Genomic DNA, 26570 nt, shown 5'->3' on the forward strand with positions numbered 1-26570 from the left:
CTGGATGACAAAAGCTTCTCAACCGAATAATAACAGGAATTTCCCATATTTATTCTATGTTTAATTTCTTCCTTAGTCTCATTTATATTTGTTATTGTTGCTCCAAGATATTTGAATTTTTCCACCTTTTCAAACAAATTTCCAATTTTTACATTTCCATTTCGTACTATGTTCTGGTCACGAGATTGACTTTTCAGAATTTGCTTCCAAACCTATCTCTTTACTTGCTTCAAGTAAAATTCCCGTGTTTTCTCTAATATTTTGTGGATTTCCTCCTAACATAGTCACATCATCCGCATAAACAAGGAGCTGATGTAACCCATTCAATTCCAGACCTTCGGAATATGTATTATATGTCTTGCTCGTGTTAAATTTTACTGTACCTGGTTAACATATTTCGGCCTTCTTCAGAACTGGTTGTTGCTGGTCTTGGCACCTTTTGTTTTGTTTCCTGTGGGGGTGTGTTTGTGTAGGTGCCAAGACCAGCAACAACAAGTTCTGAAGAAGGCCAATAATAGGCCGAAACATGTTAACCAGGTACAGTAAAATTTAACATGAGTAAGACATATAATACATATTCCGAAGTAATATACTTACTTACTTGCTTTTAAGGAACCCGAAGGTTCATTGCCGCCCTCACATAAGCCTACCATAGGTCCCTATCTTGATCAAGATCAATCCAGTCTCTATCATCATATCCCACCTCCCTCAAATCCATTTTAATATTTTCCGAAGTGATATAGTGTTAAAAAGTTGTGTAATCAAGATGTATATCCAGACCTTCTCTGTTATCCTGGACTTTTCTAATGGCATATTATAGAACAAAGTTAAAAAGTAAAGGTGGTAGTGTATCTCCTTGCTTTAGCCCGTAGTGAATTGGAAAAGCATCAGACAGAAACTAGCATATACAGACTCTCCTGTAACTTTCACTGATACATATTTTAATTAATCAAACTAATTTCTTGCGAATACCAAATTCAATAAGAATATTATATAAAACTTCTATCTTAACTGAGTCATATGCCTTTTTGAAAACCATGAATAACTGTTGTAGTGTGCCCATATACTTGAATTTTTTCTTCAGTAACCTGTTGAATATAAAAAATCTGATCAATAGTCGATCTATTACGTCTAAAACCATATTGATGATCCCCAATAATGTCATCTACGTATGGAGGTAATTTTCTCAAAAGAATATTGGACAACATTTCGTATGACATTCACAAAAGTGATATTCCTCGAAAGTTATTACAGTTATTCTTTACCCCCTTCTTAAAGATAGAGGTACAGTTATGGACTCATTCCATTGTTCTCGTACAATTTAACTTTTCCAAAATAGCAAGTACAAGCTTATAAATTTCGCTAGATAATGCACTTTCACCCTCTTGTATTAATTCTGCTAGAATTTGATCAATATCTGGAGACTATTGGACCTCAGAAAGCATGGATTCGGGTGTAACTGGCTCAGCAGTTTGTATTTGATTGGCCTATGTACATTTAGTAGTTGTCCAAAATAGTTTTTCCATCTGTTCAAGTTGGAATGAGAGTCTGCAAGCAAGTCACCATTCTCATCCTTGATCACGTTTACCCTTTCCTGATACAGTTTCTTAAATTCCTTTATGCCCTTCTATAAATCTCTAATATTTTTGTTCTTATTATTTGTTTCTACTTCATTCAGTTTTTCCTTCAAATAATCTCTCTTTTTATTTCTAAGTGTACGACTTGCTTTCCATCTTTCATTAAAATAATTACCTCTAATAGCCTGGATTGGATTTTGTAAGAATTTCAATTTTGCCTTCCAGCTAGCTAAGCCACAAAAATCTTTTGTATGGTGAACATTTAATTTCTAAGCTGTGTATTTCATAGCATATAATAAATTTGCTATTTTTAAATTAATTCATTTAGAAGTGAAGTCATCTAGAGGAGTATTATCTTGAATTTTAATTATTCATATTCAGATATTAATTGTTAAATATATTCTTATATCCATCATTCCCGAAATTGTCATGAATAAGAATTTAGCTGTATGATGAATTGTTGTGTATACTATTTGTATTTTCACAAAGCTATATGTTTTTAGATACATTCAAGAAACTCTGGGGTTGAGTGAACTTGATCCAATGTATCGTCAGTTTGCACGTATTTTCGAAACATTCCGAATATCAGAACCTGAAAAGTCAGAGGATGCAAATAAAGATCTAATTAAAGAACTAATCAAAGAACCAGAACTGAAGAAAGTTCCAAAGCTAGAAGATGAGTATGAAGAGGAGGAAGAGGAAGAGGAGGTAAGATTTAATACTGAATGTATTCTTAAATTATTTACATTAGTAATGCTGTACGGTGGAATCTCAATGCATCATTCCCATTATCGTCGTTTTCCCGCCTTTTTCGTCCGCTTTTTTTGGTCCCGGAAATAGTCCCATATAAATAATGTTATTTTTTCCTGGTTCCATTGTTCCTCGAACTATTGTTTCATTGCATCGATTGTTGAGAAATCACGGTCCTGACACAATATTTTCCCGCATGAATAGTTTTCTCTATTATTTTGAAAGGGCGAACTTTGTGCTCTCCATCATTATTTTGGAAGCAAGAGGATGCAGAAGATTGCGATCCGGAGACTGTGTCAAAGTTCGCGGAGAAATGTAAAATGTATTATGCTGCTATTATATGTGACGTGATTTGTCATCTTTGTGCAGCGCACAAATTCTACACATGCGTTTGGTATAGACTGCTAATGCGGAAATTCTGTGCTATGAAGACGTATTAGATTCTGAAAAGAAATGTAATTTTATAGTAACTTATTGATTAATCATATTTTTTCACACAAAAATGATGTGGAGGTGTATAAACACTTGATACAGTATTATTATATAATATATTACACAGTCGTATTACCTAACGAGATTTGTCATCGTAATGCTGTGACTTGTTTAGAGTCAGGTGTGCTACAACACAGATGCCGATCTCCACAGTGGCAAGTGTTTCTGTACATTGTTTATGTTCAGTACATGTTTATATGCTTAGAAACTTACAGGAGAATTATCTCTGTAGGGTTTTACTAAAGAGCTAGACAAGTTCCGGCATTATTGTCATGCGTATGTCATAGGCCTAATTTGTGACGCGGGTTCTAGTTGCATGTAATGCAACAGTATAGGTTAATGGAAGCCCACCTACTTGGGAATGGATTTGTGGTAACACATACAGTAGCATGCAAATTAATCCGAACAACGTAATTACTTATGCAAAAACACTCAAACGAGATAAAAAAAGGATCTAAGACATACCTCAGTAATCTATGTGGTCTCCCTTGTTCCTAATAACAGCTCTGAGACGATTTGGCATGGATTCCACTAATTTCCCACAAATATTCTTCATTTCTTCATTGTGAAACCATACACCAATGAGGGCAGAAATCATCATCTCCTTTGTAGAACAATCCATTTTTTGCATTCTTCTTTCGCAAATTGACCACAAGTTCTCAATGGGGTTGATGTCGGGTGAGTTGCCTGGCCAGGGGAGTACCTGAATATTCTTCTTGTTGAAGAATTCTGTAGTTTTTCGAGACGTATGGCATGGTGCCAGGTCTTGTTGGAACACACCTCTGCCATCCGGAAATGATTTTTACAGCTGGGGTACGATTCTGATTTCCAATAAGTGAATATATTTGTCAGAATTCATCATTCCCTTGATAGGTATTAATGCTCCAAGCCCTTCATGTGTAAAACAACCCCAAAACATTACATTATTTGGGTGCTTGTTGGAGATGAGCTGCTGTTACTTTTCGGATCCTTTCCATACGTAAGAAACACGGTGGCCGTGGACCTCGAAATGAGACTCATCGGAAAAAAGTACATTCTTCCAGTCATTCACTGTCCAGTGTTGATGTAATTTTGCGCACATTAAGCGTTTTTTGCACATAACAGGGGTTAGCAGTTGCTTCTTAATAGGCTTACGAGCCCTTCGTCCAGCTTCCAAAAGCCTACGCCGCACTGTTGTGTCGTGAATATTCGCCCCAGTGGTAGCCATTAACTCGCGGGTTAAGTCGACAGCAGTTAGTCTAGGATTGAATTTACTTTTCCTGACAATTAAATGATCATCTGCAGGTGAAGTCTTCCTTTTTCGGCCACAGTTTCCTTTTTTCTGGGGTGTGATGGATCCAGTCTCCCTGTATCGTTTTATGATCGAATTAACAGTAGCCAAACCGATGTGACATTCTGCAGCAATTTGCCTCTGTGTCATAGAAGAATGCTCTGCTAATGTTATAATTTTAGACCGTTTTTGTGGAGTTGTATCCATTTGTGAAGACGACAGAATGTACACAGGATTGCAGTATTAAGTCTTCAACACAAATGAAATGCTTATAAGTACAAAACGACAGGCAAAATGTCACATATTATAAAAAAAATGACAGACCTTCAACAATGGAATTACACGTACTACAGATGTCAATTAAAGCGGTATGAGCAGCTGTGAGGCCAACAATGACAGAAAATGTAAAAATATGGCTTTTTCGGATTAATTTGCACGCTACTGTATCTGCATTCTGAATGTATCACGAATCTAGGTTTATGGTTTTCTCATACTTCAGTTCTGTCTAAATTATCAGTAATGCATCTTGTAAGAAATAGCGAACTAATTTCTAGTGTGTACGTCATTCTCATCACGTGCATGACTTGGTACGAAGGTGTGGGAGGTGGTAAAACTCGACCTTTCTGTCTATTTCAGTATCATTCTTATCAGAACTACAGAATTCAGGCATAAAAATGTGCACGAAAGCTAATTGCAGATTTTTTCTACAAGAAATAGTGTACATAATGTTCTAATAAAGGTGCATTCAGTGTGATCACTAACCATTCGGTTGTTCATTTTATACCCTATTTAAGGAAACGATAGATTTTTAATCGCAAGTTTAGAAACAAGAATAAAATATTACGAGACACGTTCATTATGATTTTATGTTAGTTATGATTATTGTCAAAAATTAAATGCATCGATTATGTGGGTATTCCCAATTAAATTATCTAGGGAACAGTGGGATACGTTCATATTCTGTTGCATTTATTATACGCCTAAATACGGTAATTTTTATGGTTTCCTGGTATTATCGTTTTCCCGTATTTGTAGTTTTTATTCCCTGTTCCCCAAAAAAACAATGGATCGAGATCTCACTGTATAACAATAAATTAAGTAGGCCTAACAATGTTTAGGATCTCTGAAGTAGTTACAGTTAAACATATTTAGAATCTGTTTAATTATTTTTTATTATTTGAATTGCATTTGTGATTATATGAAATTTATAGTTTAGTTAGGTAAATAATATATTATGCTTCAATCAGGAGCAGCAATTGGGTGCCAAAATTAGAGAGGCAAGGTTTCGGAGGTGGAGGGGAGGATTTGAAAGTGTGGTCAAATACCTGAGAGAGTAATGCTCGCCACATATCTTCCATTCTGGCGAACTAGCCATTAGGTCAGCACTAATTAATTTACCTACCTTTTTTTATTATATATTGTATTTTTAAATAAATTGTTGAACAAGCAATACAGATTCTCTAATAAGTATCTTTTGTTACAAAAAGGGAAGTATTACATAAAACATTGTGTTGGATTAAATATTTAATGTCTCAGTGCTAAAATTTATTTTGAATATGGAATGGTATTTCATTTTAGCAATGTAAAATTACAAACATTTATTTCCAATTCAAATTCGAGTGTTCAAATAAGTAAAAAAAGAGACCTACTAGTTTGTGAGACTACTAACAAGTGTCTTTGTTTTATTCTAGACTGCGTACACTTCTACACTTCATATAACTTTGTGTTTTTGTTTTTTTATTATTATTATTTCTTCTTCATCTTCTTCTTCTTCTCCTTCTTCAGTGGCTAACAATGTCAGTTGTATGAAGTAGCCAGACATAATGGGCCCAACAGAGTTGGTCGTACTAGTTAGCCCTAAAGTTTGAATTTATATCCGATAATGATGATGATAATAATAATAATAATAATAATAATAATAATAATAATAATAAATGACACTGAGCACAGTGTTCGTGACTGATATCACCACAGTCTATGAATACAGGGTACAACTAAAGTCTAGATTTTCTATAAAACTTTTCAGATTAAGCTGCTAGGCACTAAAAATGTACAAGGAAAGTTGCCAACGTTAACTGCTCATACAAATACCGCAGATAAGTGGAGATTACTGATCTCACATGTCTGCTTCTAAACTATACATGACTTGAAATGATGGCAACCACTAAGTATTACGTGAATTCATCTACAAAAAATTAACCTTTTAAAAATTGCGGTGGAAAAAATCGAAAATTTGAGAATGTTGACATTGTCATGGAATATTCAGATTAACTGGAGGATTTTGACCAGACTGCTGCTGATATTGAGTGGTTGTAATTTAGGATAACAGATGTCTCACAAGCATTTAGCAAAGACATTAGAATGATTATTCAGTCACATTATCTGGTAACTGAAACAGCTGGCTTAACAGGGAGTATCTTAGGAAGTACTGTATGGAAATATGAGTAATGCCAAAGGTTGCGACATGCTAGTGTGATTTTACTTAAAAAATTGCAAAACATATACTTAATTTTATTAATGTGTATATTAGATTATTGTGTAAAGATATAATGCTCTTTTAATTATCATTTTACATTTGTAGAAGAAAGAAGAGGAGAAAACAAAGTTGTCCAAGAGGAAATTGAAGAAACTGACTCGTCTGAGTGTTGCTGAATTGAAACAACTCGTGAATAGACCTGATGTTGTTGAAATGCATGATGTGACAGCCAGGGATCCCAAACTTTTAGTACAACTCAAAGCTCATCGGAATACTGTGCCAGTTCCACGTCATTGGTGCTTCAAGCGCAAGGTAAGTCAAAGAGACAAACACCTTTAATCAGTCACGTATACATTGAGTTGAGACAATACTCTTCTTACACAATGGGTGATGTGAATAAAAACATAAGTAAACTCAGGAGTCAGAGGTAGTAAGTGGATTGAGTGCATCATTGTTCCCAACCTTCCACTCAAGTTTATGTGATTAAAATTCTTGTTGAGTGAAAGAGACTAGGTCACGTAGAATGATTGGAGTGTCTGCCATCTCCGATCTTGCATTGTATAAACAGTCTGAGTATCTGGGGATTTAAATCCCTTGAATATCTGGGGATTTAAATCCCTAGACATGCTGCATTTACATGCTTGAAGTCAGATATGTAGCGTGTATAACAAACGAATGAATTAATTAATGAAAGGGAGAAATAAGAGGAGAAACATAAAAAAATAGGCGAAAACGCGTCCCTACAAGGGAGTTTGGGGTTGAGAAAAAGTGAATATGTGAGCTCCAAGCATGTTAGTCACTTGTCTCACTCCGAATTTCACTGTTCCACTGAAGGAACTCTAGAGAAATTTAAAGGGGAAATCCGAAAATTGATGTAACCTGATAACTACTGCATAAGGAGCATAAGAGAACTGCAGTACAAGGAGTGCCAGAAGATGTAAAATGCCTGCACATTGAAAGGTACCGAGTTCTTTCACAGTGCGAGTGGAACTCTAGTGAACTCACCCATGTACCGAAGACAATATGCGAAATTCAAGACTTCTATTTCGAAGCCTTTAATTTTGGAAAGTGCCGAAACTTTCGTGGGGAGGGTCCGTAGCCCATTTCTTTTATGGTTCATCCTGATATTTGTCTTAACACCTTAGGAAAACCACAGGCAGGATGAATGTAGTGTGTAACTTTGGAAAGACCTGTTTTATAGTTTTGTACAGTGGAGCATGTGCCATGGTATAATTCACAACTCAAGTAGTTGCTGTACATACCTTTCTGAGAAGATGGCAAGAAAGCAAAAGAGGAAAAGACGTTTGTGTTCGGTGAATTGAATTAATCTTCATACCATACAAGAACATTCCATGTGTCAAAAAGAGATAGTGCAAAATTCTTCCGCGCCCTAACCACTGTCTGGTCAGCAAGTTCGCACTGGAAAATGAGGCACACATCGATATGTGTGGAGCAGTTACAGATGTCATGATACAACAGATAATTATTTTAAACTAATAACCTTACATAAAGCATCGAATATATGTGGGACTTTTAAGAGTGTACTCACGTTATGAAGTGTCCACATTACTATACTGCTTATAAACAGCTTCCTCTTATAATGTTTGAGCTCTGAATTACCGGTAACTGGCTCAGCTTTTATAGCCTACACTATTACTGTACTTAAAGGAACGAATCAAGAGTGATATGGGCCCCCGACAAAAGTAAATAACTAGACCATGAGTAAACAATAAAAATTAATAATAGCAACAACAATAATAATAGCGATAATAATAATAATAACAATAAAAACTCGACTCTTTGATGTTGAATACAGGAACGAATTTCACTCAGAGTCAGACATATAACACTCTTCCCGTTTTCTTTTTTCTGGTTATTTAACAATGTAGTATCAACTACTGGGCTATTTAGCATTGATGGAATTGGCGTTAGCGAGATGGTATTTGAGATGAGGCCGAAGGTCTGTCATAGATTACCTGACATTTGCCTTACAGTTGGGGCAAGTCTGGGGAAAAAACCAACCAGGTAATTTGCTCAAGTGGGAATCGAACCCACTCCATGCACAACTCCAGATTAGCATCCATGTGTAACTCCGGATTAGCATCCATGCGCAACTCTGGATTAGTAGGCAAGTTCACTACCACCTGAGCTATGCTGGTGGCTCACTCTTCCCTTAAATATTAGTCTCTGTAGAGGAACTTCTCGACACTTTGAGGAAGTAAAATCGTGAACTGTGTCTTAAAAATTAATCTCTGCCACAATTGCATGCTCAATACTCATCAAGCTTAAATTACTTAAGTGTGGTTGTGCCATATGATTTCTTAAAATTCATCTTTTATTAATTTTAGCTTGGAAAATGAACGTTATTGAGATACATTGGTCACAAACAATCCCAGAAAAATTCTCAGCAATTTGCATATTGATTAATGCTGACATAATATTCTCATTTTCATGTGCTGGTAATTGTATATATATTTTTTTATTTTAGTGGGTTATTTTACGATGTTATATCAACATTTTAGGGTATATAGCATCTTAATGAAATGAAAGTGATAATGCCGGTGAAATAAGTTCAGGGTCCAGCACCGAAAGTTACCCAGCATTTACTCATATTGGAAAAAATTCGAAAAAATCTCAACCAGGTAAATTGCCCCAACCAGGATTCGAACCCAGGTCACCTGGTTTTGTGGCCAGACACGCTAACCATTACTCCACATGTGTGAACAGTTGTATATTAAGGCCATTATAATGCTGATCATCTCAGATTTATACTCACTTTTAGATATGCAGCAAAGTGGTGACATTCACATATCAGGTCTGCAAAAATAAGAATTCTGTTGTGAAAATATGCAAAGTTTTCACAATACTGTATTTCAACATCTCTTTGACTGTCCAACACATGCAGATTTTCAGGAAAACCAAATCTCTGAAAAACATCTACACAACCTTTTCTCCGGAGTTTCGGAATTTGCTGAATATTAGGTTGGTGCATAATTTCATAGCGATTTTGTATATGTTTATTAAACATATCAGATACACATAAGAGAGAAGTTAATCATCAACAGTATATTCTCCTTCACTATTTACAACAATCTGCCAATGCTGCGGTAGTTTTTCGATTCCACACCTGTCGAAATGGCGTGGTTTTGAGTTAAAGAAGTCGTCAATTCACGTTCGGAGTGTATTTTCATCTGGAAAGGAAATTCCTTGAAGGTTGTTCGATAGAGAGCAGAAAAGGTGAAAATCTGAGGGCGCAAGATCAGGTGAATAAGGTGGGTGTGGAATGACTTCCCAACCCAAGTCCTGAATAGTGTTTTGTGTCAGGTTAGCAGAGTGTAGGCAGATGTTATCGTGGAGTAGCATCACTTCACGCAGTCTTGTTGGTCGTTTTTCTTGGATTGCATGTGCAAGACATCTCAGTTGGTGACAAATGTCGAACGATGGCGGAATGGTCACATTTTATCACAGTTGCCAGTTCTCGGGTACACTGACATGGATCATTTTGGATTAATGTATTTAAATGGTTTTCATCAAACCCCGAAGATCTTCCTGAACGTGGATTGTCATTAATGTCAGAACAACCCCCCTTAAAATGAGAAAACCATTTTCTTGCCATGCTCTCTCCAATAGCATTGTCCCCATACAAAGGTGCAAATGTTTCTGGTCGCCTCCACTGCTTTCGCCCCTCTATTGAACTCAAAAGAAGAATATGTTGGAAATGTTCCACGACTTAGAAAACTACGAGTTAAAGTTCAATAAAGTGAGTGAGAGTTGTACTTTATTCACGCGAAGTAGACTCATTTGACTTGCTGACCGAGTATCTCTGCCTCTGACTCAGGGTCAAAGGTTCAACAGTGAGTCGAAGATATCCAATAATATTTTTATTCACACCAAACTAAGCAGAACTCCAAAATTTGCGAGTTTTCTGAGCAGACTCAACTTTATTCACATCATCCAATAAAATCCTTAATTCACTGTATATATTAACAAGTTTTGGAAATATATTACAAATGATAAAAGTGATATAGTTTGAATGCATTTAGTTGAATATAAGAGTGCATAAGCAATAGCATAATTGAGTGATTTTTATTTTAGTACTTGCAAGGAAAGCGTGGTATTGAAAAGCCTCCATTTGACTTGCCCGATTTTATCAAGAAGACTGGGATTATGGAAATGAGAGCAGCACTGCAAGAAAAAGAAGATCAGAGGACTCTAAAAGCAAAAATGAGAGAACGGGCAAGACCCAAGCTTGGAAAGATTGATATTGACTACCAGAAACTTCATGATGCATTTTTCAAGTAAGATCAATGATCTAATATTACTACCATTGAATACAGAAGGAAAACTAATAATTATGAAGCAAAAGAGAAAAAAGTTGTTTGTTGCGAAAAGAAAGTAGGCCTAAGTAGTTCTGTTTTACATAATCTTGTTCTTAATTCGTATGATGTAATGTAATAAATGAGAGAGAGATTCATAACAATATTAGAAATAGTCATCAAGCTAATTTCATCAAGTATGGTGGTGGAAGCGGCAGTGAAACTGACGCAATTGTTAACTATTATTAAAGAATTTATTTTCATTTCGTAATTTTCAATCTTTGGCATTTGTCAAATCAGTGCTGAAATTCGAAGATTGCATTCAGTTCAAGTGATTTGATTACTGTCAAATTGTTGGAAGTACAGTGTCTCCGAGAATGAAAGGTAGGATTTCTTGAGGTTATAGTGAAACCTGTATTAAACGACCACTGTTAATTCCATGTAAAATTGGTCTTTTAGAGGGGTGATTGCTTAACAGGAAGAAGCTTTGTTTTTACATAGATAATGGGTTAAATTACTGCACGTATATAAAATAAAAGAACTTGGAATGCATTCTTAATTATAAGTTATGTACATAATTTTATTCTCTAAATCATTACTTAAATCATTACTTCCACTTTAGAAAATCATTCATGTGTTTTTTTTTTTTTTTTTGTCATTGTTGTCATAATAAAGTCAGGAAGACTTAGAAGATCAGAAGAAAGTGGAAAGATTCCAACATCCTATGTTTGGAGTCTTCAAATGTCCATTGCATATCATAGTCAACAATTTGAAGACCTCCCCAAAATAATGATGTAACCAACCAACAAATCTATAATTCACGTTTCAGGAGAAAAGAAAAAAATTCCAGGGACATATTTCTTTAGACCTATATTTTCTAGCAGAACCATTCGACTAGTTAAGGATACAAGTTTATTCAGCTATTAGATGCAATAATTTGTTGTAAATTAATGCTTCAGAATTACTTTTCCTACCTAAGTCACATATTTCATTAATTTTATGTTACTTCAATTAGATCTTCCTAAATCGACTGTGTATAATATCGTGTGAAAGAGATGGAAATTACATGCTTATAAAATTGAACTGTTGCATGTATTCAAGCTACATAACTAGGTGCGTAGGGTTGAATTCGCTGTTAACATGCTACAAAAAAATTGACATTGAACCAGGATTTCTAAATGAGATCCTCTTCTCAGATGAGGCAACATTCCATATCATTGGTTGTGTAAATCAGCTCGTTTAACATATTTGGATCTCAAACTCCACATGTCACACACGAACACGTTTGAGATTCTTCTAAGATCAATGTTTGGTATGACCTAATGCACAACCAGATTTTTGGATATGCTAGAAAAGTTTCTGTTTCTTCAAATCGAGCAAACGGAAGACTCTGAGTTTCAGATCATCTTTCAACAAGATGGAGCACCACCACATTTTGCAATTCATGTGTCAGAAGATTTGGATTGTCGAGTTCTAGAGCAATGGATTGGCAGAAATGCACCCATCCCTTGGCCTACAAGAAGTCCTGATCTTTATCCCAGTAGACATCTTCCTCTGGTTATGTCTAAAATAAGATTTACAGGTGTCCAGGTTGTCCTCAAGGAAAAAAATCAGACAAGCAATTGCAAGTGTTACTCCAGATGTTTTTGCCAGTGTGTGGATTGAAATTAAAAATTGTTAGTAACCTGATGAAACTCCATCATTGATTCTTGTAGACTCTGTATTGCGTAATTGAATATTCTGGAAATTGGAATGTAAGTAAAGAGAATTTTTCCTAATCTGTTACAAGGATTTTGTAATTTTTTTTATAAAAATGACAAATAATTTTAATGTTCAGTAGTTGTATCTGGAGCACCTAAAACAGTATATGACATGAACATCATTTACCAGTACTGTCAACCAGTCTGGAGTCGAACGGGGTGGTGGAGTCGGACATTATGCATACATTATGAAAGGATGATTTTACGTCATAACAATTATTGTCAGCAATTATAATAAAAAATCATTAAATAGTATGAGTGTTATATGGTTTACAAATGATTGAATTTTTAAACGATTCCTGTCGAAATTGATAGAAAATTTTAAAACAATATAGTAAACAATTTTTGGAGGGAAAATGTTTGTCTAACTTTTGTCAATGAAAATCTCCGATAATAACGTAACTGTATGGAAAAATATATAAAAATGTTTAGAATTTTATTGTGAACGTGGAGAAATAGTTATGAATGTAAATTATACAAACATGTTTGAAATAATGAGATTTTTTTAAATTCCTTGTGGAGTCAGACACACAGTTGAGATATTCCATTTGGAGTCGGACACATTGCTTCAGCTATTAGAAGTTGGTAGTACCATTGGAGGACCTAAATAAGTGTTCGAACTTTGAGGATTCAAAAGAGGGAAACTGAGTTCTGGTAAAATGCACCACTGACAATGGTGTTACTAGTAGGTGTTATATTGCTCATGTAGACAAGTGATGCCAGTTGAGGGGCTGGAAATAAGTTGTGCTAGGTATCTTCAGAAGAACAATAGGCTTAGATGGCCGGATTTGGAGAATAAATGAATCACTGATTATGACCAAATTGAAAGAGAACTCAATCCACCAATATTTTTCATTTCTGCAGGTTTAAGTATACCATTAACCAGGTGACAGGTTTTAGTTTCAGAGTAGGATTTCAAGGATACAATCTGTAATTTGTTTGTGAATTTCAAGATTGAAATTTGTAATTTTTACATCTTGTTTCGTACTAGTTGTGTTCTCGTCCTCATTTGTAAAAGTATTCAACTTCAAACCATTTTCACGGGTTAAGTCACACACCTACAAATAATTTTTTCAAGGTGCGACTATATATTTTAGTGGATTGACAAGTATGTCAGCATATAAAGGAAATTGAAATTAATACGATGGTGTGGAGTAATTCACCCTAAATGCATAATGAAGGTATATTTTACACAAAATATAGCGGAAAGTGTCCAACTTCAGACTTGTTGACAGTAAGGAATAATAGATACAGTAAAACTTCATTTACACGTTTTTATGGGATCTGAAGAAAAAAACGTACAAGTGAGAAAAACATTTTACTGAAATGACATTTAATTACATCTGAAATAGCATTAATATATAATAACATGTGATTATTTTACAAAAAGAAAAGTCAGTTACAGACACACTTTCTCTTTCTTCTACTCAGTGGAATTCAAGAACCAATCAGCAACCTTCTCGTCATATGAGGTTGAGTTTGTCAAAATATTTTCAGTTTGGAGGGGTGCTAAGATAGTTGTATTCAGTGCGGTCACAGCTTTGGAGTTGGATTCTCATTGTTTAAAATATTCCTTTCCTTCCTTCTACATGTACTTCTCTCCCCACTTTGAATTGATTCTTCCATTGGCAAACAACCAATTTACTGAAGCTAACATGTGCGGAAACAAGAAAAGGGCAGCTTTGAATTTCCAGCCACATCGTAACATTGAACACATATTGTACCGTATTTAGGCCTACGTGATTATAATAAGCACCTTTTTTTGACAAAATGACGTCTTGAAAACCAGGTGTATATTATATTCGCACTGAAACACTGACTTGAACAAATTAAAATTAATGGTCTATTTATGTCACGAGATATGCTGGGAAACAACTAACTGAAACAGTCAGTTTCTCGTTCGTGTATTCTCGTCTTTTGCGCACTTTTCATTCGTAATTTCTTTTCCATTTTAGGCAACAATTACCAAGAATAATATTTTTAACTACTAGAATGACTTAACAACATTTTTTTCTTTTATTGTGAGATTTTATTAATACAGCTCTCAACAATTGCGCATCTTTAATTAAACCAAAAGAATTGACCAATAATTACTTACGAAAGAGTAGCATGACGTTAGTCATCATCAATCAGTGTTCTGACAAGCCCAGACCTGTTGGCCGGAAGCTTCAGTTCTGGTACCTACTGCAAATGAGGATGAATGTGATGTATAGCTAGAGGTAAGGGAGTGCCTTTACAACTTGTCTTAATAATATAATTTTAATCTTGACTGATTTTTAGCACAGGTGCATATTATATTCGCCAGCTTTTTTTTTTTCTGGATTTTAGGATAAAATATTTGGTATGCATATTATATTCGATGGCGTAGATATGGTATTTCCTCATCCTTACATTTTGTATTTTAGTTTAACACATCATATTTAGTTTTGATATACTGCAAGCATTTCGTATTACTTTACGAATTTCAGTTTAATACGTTGGATATTTTCGGGGAATGAATAGAACTGTCTACAAACAAGCAAAAGATTACTAAGCCTTTCATTTTTCGTGGAAGATAGACAGGAGAATCATGCTGTGATTTTGTTGAGTTACTGGAAGAAGTTTCATTTGATATTATTTGCAGTATGTTGTTCATGCATGATGAGGCACCATCTCACTTTTGTGTTATTGCTAGAAACATTCTAAATCAATGGCTGCGTTCAGCTGGGACAGCGCTGGGGTAGCGATTCATTTTTGCTGAGTTACAGCAGCTGTTAGTGGCTGAACGACCAGACTGCAAAATGTCCGCTGTGTTTACAGAGAAACACGCCATTGTTCTGTCTACTCTGGCATCATTGGTTGATGTCTACCCCCTCCACTTTTGCTGGCTAGCAGCAGGCTTGCAGCGAAAAAAATTTTGCTACGATAAATGGCGGCCGTTATTCCAGCGCTGTCGGCCAGCAAGGCATTCAGTGCTGTCGCTATTTCAGCACTACTTCAGCGCTGTCCTGGCTGAACGCAGCCAATGATTGTAAAGCAAATGGATGAATAAGAAATGCTGTTTTGGCTTACTCATTCCCATGAATTTTCACCTATGGTACAATTTGAAGTTCGTAATATGTTCAACATTTATTGACAAATTGAAATAAGACAGAAGTAACTGTAAAACTAAATTAAAGAAACAGTATGTCTATAAGACATTTTTTGCTTATTCTTAGGTTCTGTATCGGATCCAAAGTTTCCTAGTTGAATTATATCTATGTAGAAATGAAATAAATAAATATTCTTCACAAGCCAACATGGCAATTTCACTGCATTCATCTCTTAAAAAAACTGACTTTAAATTCAAGTTGAAGACATTGTTTCTCCTTCTTGTTTTGTAGATGGCAAACAAAACCACGTATGTCTATCCATGGAGATCTGTATTATGAAGGCAAGGAATTTGAGACTCGGTTGAAGGAGAAAAAACCAGGCGACTTGAGTGAAGAGTTGAGAACAGCTTTGGGAATGCCAGTAGGTCCGAGTGCAAACAAAGTTCCTCCTCCTTGGCTTATTGCTATGCAGCGTTATGGACCTCCTCCATCATATCCAAATCTCAAGATTCCTGGACTGAATGCACCTATACCTGAAGGATGCTCTTTTGGTTACCATGCCGGTGGGTGGGGTAAACCTCCAGTTGACGAGACTGGCAGACCACTTTATGGAGATGTTTTTGGCGTACAGGGACAAGATTATCAGGTATACTAATAATATTTCAGAAAATATTTATTACTTGATACAGCATAATGATAAATAGCATGTATAAATTCTGAACAGAAATGCATAAATATGATCGTTGACTAAAAAACTATCATTGTCTGAACAGAAAATGCATGAATATGATCATTATGACTAAAAAAACAATCATTTTATTTGTTGTCAGTCTGATTCATTTGGCAGGTGAATCAGAAAATGCATTATATAATTCACAAATCTGTGCTTCATTGGCTGGTCAAGATAGTATCTTTGAAAAATATTGGAGTGCAAGAGGTCAAATGACTTTATTGTCAGACGCCTGGCATTAGAAAACAACAACAACATAATTCACAAACACCGTTTTAATGTTCCATATAAGATTGGTGAAATCAGAGTTCATTAATAGCCTACATTAGCAAAGATATTTCACTTTAAAGTTATAACTCGCCACTTTAAGCCATAATGGTAACTGATGGGATTTGTTATGTAGGGTCTCAGTTATGAAAACTGAAAATGTCAAGAACTTTGAATTTTAGAATAAGGAATCATGCATAGTGAGAACGTGTTCTTATCTTCCTTACGTAATGAATTTACAATTCTTGTACGAAATATTTCCAAGTTTACATTACTATAACGAACTATCTGAATACTGCTGGATAAAAGGTGAATATTTTATAGGTTCTTTTTTTCTCTCTTTAGTCAGTACCAGAAGAAGAAGAGGTGGATCGCACTATCTGGGGTGAGTTGGAATCAGAATCTGAAGAAGAAAGTGAAGAGGAAGAAGAAGATGAGGAAGAAGGGGAGAAAGAGGATGAAACTGGATTAGTGACTCCAGCAGAGGGGTTGATTACACCATCTGGTATTACATCTATCCCAGCAGGCATGGAAACACCAGAGATTATTGAACTAAGGAAACGGAAAATTGAAAGTGAAATGGAAGGGTAAGATATCTTATTGATAAAATCTAGAAGCTACTATAGTTAGGACATACAATGCACGTGAGGCGCAAATATTAAGGTTTGAACAAAATCTCATTTTTAAAACTTTACATTCTGAGTGATGCAGTACAATGTAGTAACTGTAGTATTCTTTCTTAACTTTTCTTAGTACTAAGATTGAATCAGAAAATTGCAGTTTCTGTGCCAGATTTGTGGTCCAAGTGTCAACGTATTCTATATAAGTTTGTTTTTGTACCACTAAATCGACAGCAAAATGTCGTCACTCATGCTCTTACTAATTAAAGTTTTTGAAATGTGCTTCACATGAAGTCTTTGAAATAGGAGAGAAGGCTTAGATTGTTAACTTGTTCAAGAGTGTCCCAAATAGGCCTAAACCTATTTCCAAGAAGCAATTTTCTTTTTTCTCTCCACTTCAGACAATCAGTCGAACACTGAAGAAACAAGAGAATAAGTTAATTGAAACAAAATCTTGTGTTATTTGCAATTTATTACATATTTTTATAGCATATTTTGACAAAATAGAATTTTACTATACCAAGTTTATCACTCTAAAGATTTCTTTGTACTTGCAGTCATGATACACTGGAATTTTCCACCACCTTCTTCTTCTCTAGAAATTCATCTAAAATTCAAAGAGGGTGACATATACAAATAAAATGGAGAGGCGAGACAATATGAAAAGAAACACTGTCTTTGCTTTCATCTTATTTGTTCAATATATCTATATATTCTATTTTATATTCTATATCACCATCTTCCAAAATTACATCATTGCTGGCATCATCATCATTCATCATCATCATCATCGCTATTATGCCATGTCATATGATTCTCAGATCAGTCCAGAATGTTTGCTATTTGCACACATGTGGTGTGTGTGCATGTGTGCACGTGTGCGTGCTTTCATTTCGACGAAGTTTTGTGGCCTGAAAGGCATTCATTAGATATAAAGTTGCCACTTCTGATCTTTAAAGGGTGTGTTGTTAATAATGTCGAGTGGATGGAGTGTTTAGATTAAGCCAGAAAGCGTAACTGATATTATGTTTTTTCCATCCTATATTTACTGGCTCCACAAAATTGACCACAAACAATCATTGAAATCCAAATATAATTCTAAATGTCTAGAAAGAGTGGGAGAGAGAGATCATGTAAGTAAATGAGAGGTGTTTCATATTCGAATCTTGTAAGGGGATTTAAATTCGAGACTGTTAACATAAGTTATTGATCTGTTGAAAGTGACATGTTTGAATAAATATACACTAGAATTAGAGTGTTGTAAGAAAACGAGTGAATGACATTTCCTTGTGCCAAATGAGATAATTTTCGCGTCATTGTCACTTTGACATGTGCCAAGCCCAGGACATATGCTAGGTTTTCCTGTGTAACTAAAGTAATAATTTTAGGGATATTTTCTCCATAATCGTTCAGTAACACATTGCAGTAAGCACACTGAGATATTAATATTTTAAACTATATGCTTGGAAATAAGAAAATAAATGCTACTTCTACAAATAGATATAACTGTAATACTACTGTATAGGTATTAATGTAGTATGGAAACTTGGCCATATTTCTTGCCAGACAGACATGTGCGTGCATATAGCTAGCAGTCCATGCAACAGATAAGCAACACTACTGGAAAAGTCAACTGTTATTTTTATGTTATAGTGAAGATGTAGAAGCAAAAGATTTATTAGAAGAATGAGGGTTTCGAAAGAACCTTATTTTTCAGTGTAAACTGCAGCCATAACAAAAGACGAAATATAGAACTGCATTTTTACACTTTCCTCAAAGATCTCAAAAAATAGGAACTAATGGCTTCATTGCCAATTATCCAGGCAATTGAACAACAACATTGATACATATAGCGTAGGCATACTGACTTACGCTTAGCATGTGTTCTGAACGTGGTTGTTTTGGGTTTGTATCTTTTCATTTCGTTTCATTTTTATGTTAAATTCTATTGTAATATGGATTACAAAAGATCGGTGAGAGGATCTACTAAAAGATTAAAAATATTTGAGTGAAAATTGCCATGTATGCACAGAACGCTTTGAGAACAACCAGTTTATGAATTTCAATAAGAATGCATTAAAACTGCTGTAACTGAGTAAAGTGGGCTCAGACGGTAATGTTTATGACTTGCATTCAGGAGGTCCCAGGTTCAAGCAGTCGGCCAATCTGACTGAGGTTTTTCATGATTTCCCCTCAGTCACAAAGGTAAATGCTGGCTTGAAAATTTACATACCATTATTGTTCATCGTCTTAATTACAATTATTATGAACATTAAACAAAATCTAAATCATTTACATGAAGACAAGCCATCTATGTTCATTGCAATAGAAACAGAATCTCAACAATCGTCAAAGACCTACTGATATACCTAAAAATAATACACATGCGATATGACTAGATTTTAAAGTGTGTATAAATCAATCCTTATAAAAAAATTGCTGTACCAACGTCTTTCTTGGACGTCTTTTTCTGCTTAACATTGGAACAAGGTCTTTTGTATCACTGCTCTCTATACTGTCTTTACATTTCCCAATTGGAGAGTTAAATACGAGGCTTTTAGGAGTTCTTTTTCTTTCTTTCTTTTTAATAACAACAGTGATCTTAACCTTCCAATTAATCACTTTCGAGTTAATAAACTTGTAACAGTTGAAGTTAGTGCCAATTCTCATGTAAAATTCTGTGCTTTACATATTGTTCCTTTATTTAAATTTATGTTGTCAGCCATGAAATAATTTGTATCTTCTATATATTTAAGTTTACATATTTTGTGATGTGTTTATTTTCCCAAGTTAAGAGATGTAGTGAGCACGTAGTTGTACTTATTGACTACCGGAAGCACTAATGATGCTCAGCTAACAAGTTGTCATAGCACTTTTAACACACAGTTTCCATACTTTATTAATACATATATTGTGATAATACCGTAAATCGAGATATTTCTTCTGTAATTGTTCACTAACACATACAGTTCATATTAATAACCATGCTGAGAAAATTAATGTTTTTAACTACGTGCTTGGAAATAAAGAAACTAGACACTGCTTCTACAACTAGATCAAATAATAGGTCGAGATATTTGCTCTGCAATCATTCAATAACATACTGTTCCCTAAAAGCTGGTTTGCTAGGAAGTGTTAAGCAAGTTGTTAGCATGAGAGTACATAGAACACTTGGTTGAAGTTCTATGATTCATGTTCGAAAGAATTGATATAGCTTTGTGACTCGTTTTTGAAAGAATTCATAACGAGAAACAGTGCCAGGCACCTGTTTATGTAAAACCTGATGTTTAGGTTTTTCTTTTTCCATTTCCAAAATCATATTCTGAATAACAGAAATAAAAGTATATAATTAAGTTAAAAAATCACAGATGGCAATTCAAATAAAGCCACTTATCTATAAATATAGGAACTGAACAGACTGATGCCCGATAGACAAGACAGACTACATCATTTCCTTTGCAGTTGTTCATCCGTCCGGTTGCAGAATATACCCACCCACTTTTTCTTTACAATACCTCAACCCTAATTCATATTTATAGCAAAGTAACTGATAAACATTTTGTATTCATATTAATTTTCTCATAATAAATAATGATGCATGACATAACATACTCAGCACATACAAGTTTATTTGAGAATTAGAAGTTCGTTTGACTAGTATTACATGTACCTCCATGAATGTACATTTCTTGCTACTTTTATGAGATTTATTTTGTATAAATTATTCATTAGTAAACTGCAGCTTTTGTATAAAGATCTGTATGATATGCTTCTTTACAGAAGTGAAACACCAGTCTTATACCAAGTTCTTCCTGAGAAACGCATGGATCGTGTTGGTGGAGCAATGATGGCATCAACACATATATATGACATGACAGGTGCTGGAGCACCTCCACCTGGAGTTATTGCTCCCACTCGACGTGGTGGTGGTCCAGAGGGTCCAGGAACTGTGGAACTTGCACTCGATCCTTCAGAATTGGATCTTGTTGACACAGATGCTATGGCTGTAAGATACGAGCAGCAAATTAGGGAACAACAGTCACAGTTACAGAAGGAAGATTTGTCTGATATGCTTGCTGATCATGTAGCAAGACAAAAGGTAACACATCAATAATTATAGAATTTGGTTTCTATAATAAATACATAGATAACAAAGCTGCCAGAACAAATAAAATTGATTTCTTACAACGAAATTCTGAAAAATAGGTATAAATATAAGATATTAACAGTGAGGATAATAAAATTACCTGATAATGTTGCTTAGTTTCCTCGTCCTTTAATTTCGGAATATTGAATCTTCTAATATTAACTTGTTGCTCTACTCGCTTGGCTACTGATAGTCTTTCTCTTAGTTCTTCAATTACCAAATAATGCTCAGAATTACAGTCTGTTCCCCTTAAGGTTCGAATGTCTACTATACTAGTATGTCTTCTTTTATCTATCAAGATGTGATCGATCTGGTTATGTGTCAATCCATCTGGAGAAGTCCAAGTATATTTATGTATATCCTTATGGGGGAATGTTGTACTTTTGACAATTAAATTGTTCGATGTGGCAAGTTGACTAACCTAACTCCATTATCATTACTAGTTACGTATAGGCTCTCTTTTCCAATAGTCGGTTTAAAAATATCCTCCTGTTCTACTTTAGCATTGAAATCTCCCAATAAAATTTTCATGTGATATCTAGGTAACTGATCAAAAGTGTGTTCCAAGCTATCCTTTATTTGGTCGCCTTTCTCTTCTGTAGGGGCATGAGCATTTATAACTATGATATCGCACCATCTACTCTTAAGTACTAAATACGATAACCTATCACTGATAAATTCGACCTTTTTTACTGCTGATTTTATTCTTTTATGGATAAAGAATCCTGTTCCTAATTGATGATTATCGTTTCCTTCCCCATAATACAAGTAATCTCCTATTTGTGTTATGCCGTTCACATCTAATCTAACCTCCTGTACTCCAACAAAGTCTATTCTATATCTAGCTAGTTCCTTTGCTACTAATGTTACCCCTCCTGTTCTATATAGAGTTGTAACATTTCAAGTACCAAAATCATTGTAGCACTAGTCAATATTAATGGTGCAACATGCTCAATATGAAATACAATATCATAATCTGCTAGGGATTGTTACTGATTCAGCAGTATATAATTATAGTTTTATTTTATATTTTTTAATTGGTTATTTTAAGACACTTTATCGACTGCTATGGGTATCTAGCATCTGAGTGTGATGAAGTGATAATGCTAGGAAATGAGTCTAGGGTCCAGTTTCGAAAGATACCCAGCATTTTATCTTAATGAGTTGAAGAAAAGCCCTGGAAAGCCTCAACCAGGTAACTTGTTCCAACCAGGATTTGAACCCAGACCCACTCATTTCATGGTCAGACATGCTAACCTTACTCCACAGCAGTGGAATACATTAATAGTATGGCCTAATACTTTGTGAGTTGAGATTTGGCACTTGGAACGTAACTAGTCTTTATAGAACAGGAGGGGTAACATTAGTAGCAAAAGAACTCGCTAGATATAGAATAGACTTCGTGGGAGTACAAGAGATTAGGTTAGATGGGAATGGCATATCACAAATAGGAGATTACTTGTTGTATTATGGGGAAGGAAACAATAATCACCAATTAGGAACAGGATTCTTTGTTCATAAAAAGATAAAATCAGCAGTAAAAAAGGTCGAATTTATCAGTGACAGGTTATCATATTTAGTACCTAAGGGTAGATGGTGCGATAAATGCTCACACCCCTACAGAAGAGAAAGACGACCATATAAAGGATAACTTCTATGAGGAATTGGAACATAGTTTTGATCAGTTACCTAGATATCACATGAAAATTTTATTGGGGGATTTCAATGCTAAAGTAGGACGGGAGTATATTTTTAGACCAACTATTGGAAAAAAGAGCCTACACGCAATTAGTAGTGACAGTGGAGTTAGATTAGTCAACTTTGCCACATCGAAAAATTTAATTGTCAAAAGTACAACATTCCCCCATAAGGATATACATAAATATACTTGGACTTCTCCAGATGGATTGACACACAACCAAATAGATCACATCTTGATAGATAAACGGAGACATACTAGTATAGTAGATATTCGAACTTTCACGGGTGCAGACTGTAATTCTGACCATTATTTGGTGATAGGAGAATTAAGAGAAAGATTATCAGTAGCCTAGCGAGTAGAGCAACAAGTTAATATTACTAAATTCAATATTTTGAAATTAAAGGACGAGGAAGCTAAGCAAAATTATCAGGTCGAAATTTCGAATAGGTTTGCTACTTTAGAAAGTTCTGACGAAGTTGAGAAAGAATTAGATGTTAATAGCGTGTGGGAAAATATCAGAGATAGTATCAAAATTGCAGCTGAGCAGAGCATAGGTTATTATGAAACTAAGAAAAAGAAACCGTGGTTTGATGAAGATTGTTGCATGGTAGTAGAAAGAAGTAAACAGGCAAAATTGAAATTCTTACAGGACCCAGTTGAGGAGAATAGAGATAATTATTTCAATGAAAGATGGGAAGCAAGTCATACACTTAGGAATAAAAAGAGAGATTACTTGAAGGGAAAAGTGAATGAGGAAACAAAAAATAGTAAGAATAAAAACATTCGAGATTTATATAAGGGTATAAAGGAATTTAAGAACGGATATCAGCCAAGGGTAAACGTGATCAAGGATGAGAATGGTGACTTACTTGCAGACTCTCCATCAATCCTAAACAGATGGAAAAACTATTTTGCGCAACTACTAAATGTACATAGGCCAAATAGAAATGATCGGGACGAAATTGAAATACAAACTGCTGAGCCATTTATACCCAAACCCACGCTTTCAGAAGTCGAAATTGCGATAGAAAATCTGAAAAATTACAAGTCTCCAGGTATCGATCAAATTCCAGCAGAATTAATACAAGAGGGTGGAAATGCATTATATAGCGAAATTTATAAACTTGTACTTGCTATTTGGGAAAAGGAAATTGTACCAGAACAATGGAAGGAGTCCATAATTGCACCTATTTTTAAAAAGGGGGACAAAACCAACTGTGGTAACTTTTGAGGAATATCACTTTTGTTGACGTCGTACAAAATTTTGTCCAATATTCTTTTGAGAAGATTAACTCCGTACGTAGATGAAATTATTGGGGATCATCAGTGCGGTTTTCGGCGTAATAGATCGACTATTGATCAGATTTTTTGTATTCGACAGATAATGGAGAAAAAATGGGAGTATAAGGGTACAGTACATCAGTTATTCATAGATTTCAAAAAGGCATATGACTCGGTTAAGAGGAAAGTATTATATGATATTCTTATTGAATTTGGTATTCCCAAGAAACTTGTTCGATTAATTAAAATGTGTCTCAGTGAAACATACAGCAGAGTCCGTATAGGTCAGTTTCTATCTGATGTTTTTCCAATTCACTGCGGGCTAAAGCAGGGAGATGCACTATCACCTTTACTTTTTAACTTCGCTTTAGAATATGCCATTAGGAAAGTTCAGGATAACAGGCAGGGTTTGGAATTGAACGGGTTACATCAGCTGCTTGTCTATGCGGATGACGTGAATATGTTAGGAGAAAATCCACAAACGATTAGGGAAAACACGGAAATTTTACTTGGAGCAAGTAAAGCGATCGGTTTGGAAGTAAATCCCGAAAAGACAAAGTATATGATTATGTCTCATGACCAGAATATTGTACGAAATGGAAATAAAAAAATTGGAGATTTATCTTTCGAAGAGGTGGAAAAATTCAAATATCTTGGAGCAACAGTAACAAATATAAATGACACTCGGGAGGAAATTAAATGCAGAGTAAATATGGGAAATGCGTGTTATTATTCGGTTGAGAAGCTCTTATCATCCAGTCTGCTGTCCAAAAATCTGAAAGTTAGAATTTATAAAACAGTTATATTACCGGTTCTTCTGTATGGTTGTGAAACTTGGACTCTCACTCTGAGAGAGGAACATAGGTTAAGGGTGTTTGAGAATAAGGTGCTTAGGAAAATATTTGGGGCTAAGCAGGATGAAGTTACAGGAGAATGGAGAAAGTTACACAATGCAGAACTGCACGCATTGTATTCTTCACCTGACATAATTAGGAACATTAAATCCAGACGTTTGAGATGGGCAGGGCATGTAGCACGTATGGGCGAATCCAGAAATGCATATAGAATGTTAGTTGGGAGACCGGAGGGAAAAAGACCTTTAGGGAGGCCGAGACGTAGATGGGAGGATAATATTAAAATGGATTTGAGGGAGGTGGGATATGATGATAGAGACTGGCTTAATCTTGCACAGGATAGGGACCGATGGCAGGCTTATGTGAGGGCGGCAATGAACCTTCGGGTTCCTTAAAAGCCATTTGTAAGTAAGTAAATAAGGCTCAATGGGAGATAGTCTTGTTCATGTCTCAGTTTGGGCTTACAAAGTTAACTTGCCAGATTTGGCAGTGCAATCTGGATAAGATTAGCACTGTTGTTGCAAAAATTGAAGCTAGTACAGTTCTAAATATCCGAAAAAGGAAACAGATTAGATTTACTGCATACATAATAGGATGACGCAAAAATTGTTTCCCACACCTATCCAAACCATGAAATACATGGTTTGAATCTGCAGAGTACATACATGAAATTTGCGAATTCAAATCACGAGAGAAATTTTTGCAACATGTGGCCTTCGAGTTATATGATGCAAAAATATCTCACATGTTATCTAAGATTTGAAGGATAACTTTCGATCTGAGATTTCATTTGTTACAGTAAGCCGTGTGGTAAAATATAGGACTGGCACCAAATTTAAATTATCTAATTTTTTTCTGTTGCATTTGACACTAAATCTATTACAGTACAAGCTTAGGCCACAGTAATTTGAAATATACAAGACATTGCATTATTTATAACTACAGTATTACTATCCTATAGACACCACTCATTCTAGTGCTGAGGTCTAGAAAGCATGGGGCTCTACCTCCATGCTTCCCAAGTGCCTTCATGGCATGTAAAGGGGATACCTTTTACTTTTTACTGTCCTATAGAGAGTGTGGTAGGAGAAAATCACTTTCTCCAGACACAGTTAACATGTTACAGGTGATTCACAAAGCTATATTTGTAAGCTTGTAAGTTCTGAAAGAAAAAGACTAGTAATAGTTCAAGATTTTTCAAATTGACAAGAAAATTAGTACAAGTTGGCAGTTGTAGAAAAGTTTTACAGTTTTTAT

At 35.1% G+C, this 26570-nt stretch overlaps 1 protein-coding gene across 1 annotated transcript in view; it reads left to right on the forward strand.

Moving 5' to 3' along the window:
* Positions 1-26570, forward strand: part of Sf3b2 (splicing factor 3b subunit 2) — a 61851-nt gene that overhangs the window by 30335 nt on the left and 4946 nt on the right. Inside the window, exons 7-12 of the mRNA XM_069816397.1 lie at positions 2081-2285; positions 6671-6877; positions 10661-10863; positions 16004-16358; positions 17055-17296; positions 21110-21428. Coding sequence (XP_069672498.1) covers positions 2081-2285; positions 6671-6877; positions 10661-10863; positions 16004-16358; positions 17055-17296; positions 21110-21428 — 1531 coding nt within the window. The remainder of the gene's footprint in view (positions 1-2080; positions 2286-6670; positions 6878-10660; positions 10864-16003; positions 16359-17054; positions 17297-21109; positions 21429-26570) is intronic.

Source organism: Periplaneta americana, chromosome 17, assembly GCF_040183065.1.
Source record: "Periplaneta americana isolate PAMFEO1 chromosome 17, P.americana_PAMFEO1_priV1, whole genome shotgun sequence".
Classification (NCBI taxonomy): Eukaryota; Metazoa; Arthropoda; class Insecta; order Blattodea; family Blattidae; genus Periplaneta; species Periplaneta americana.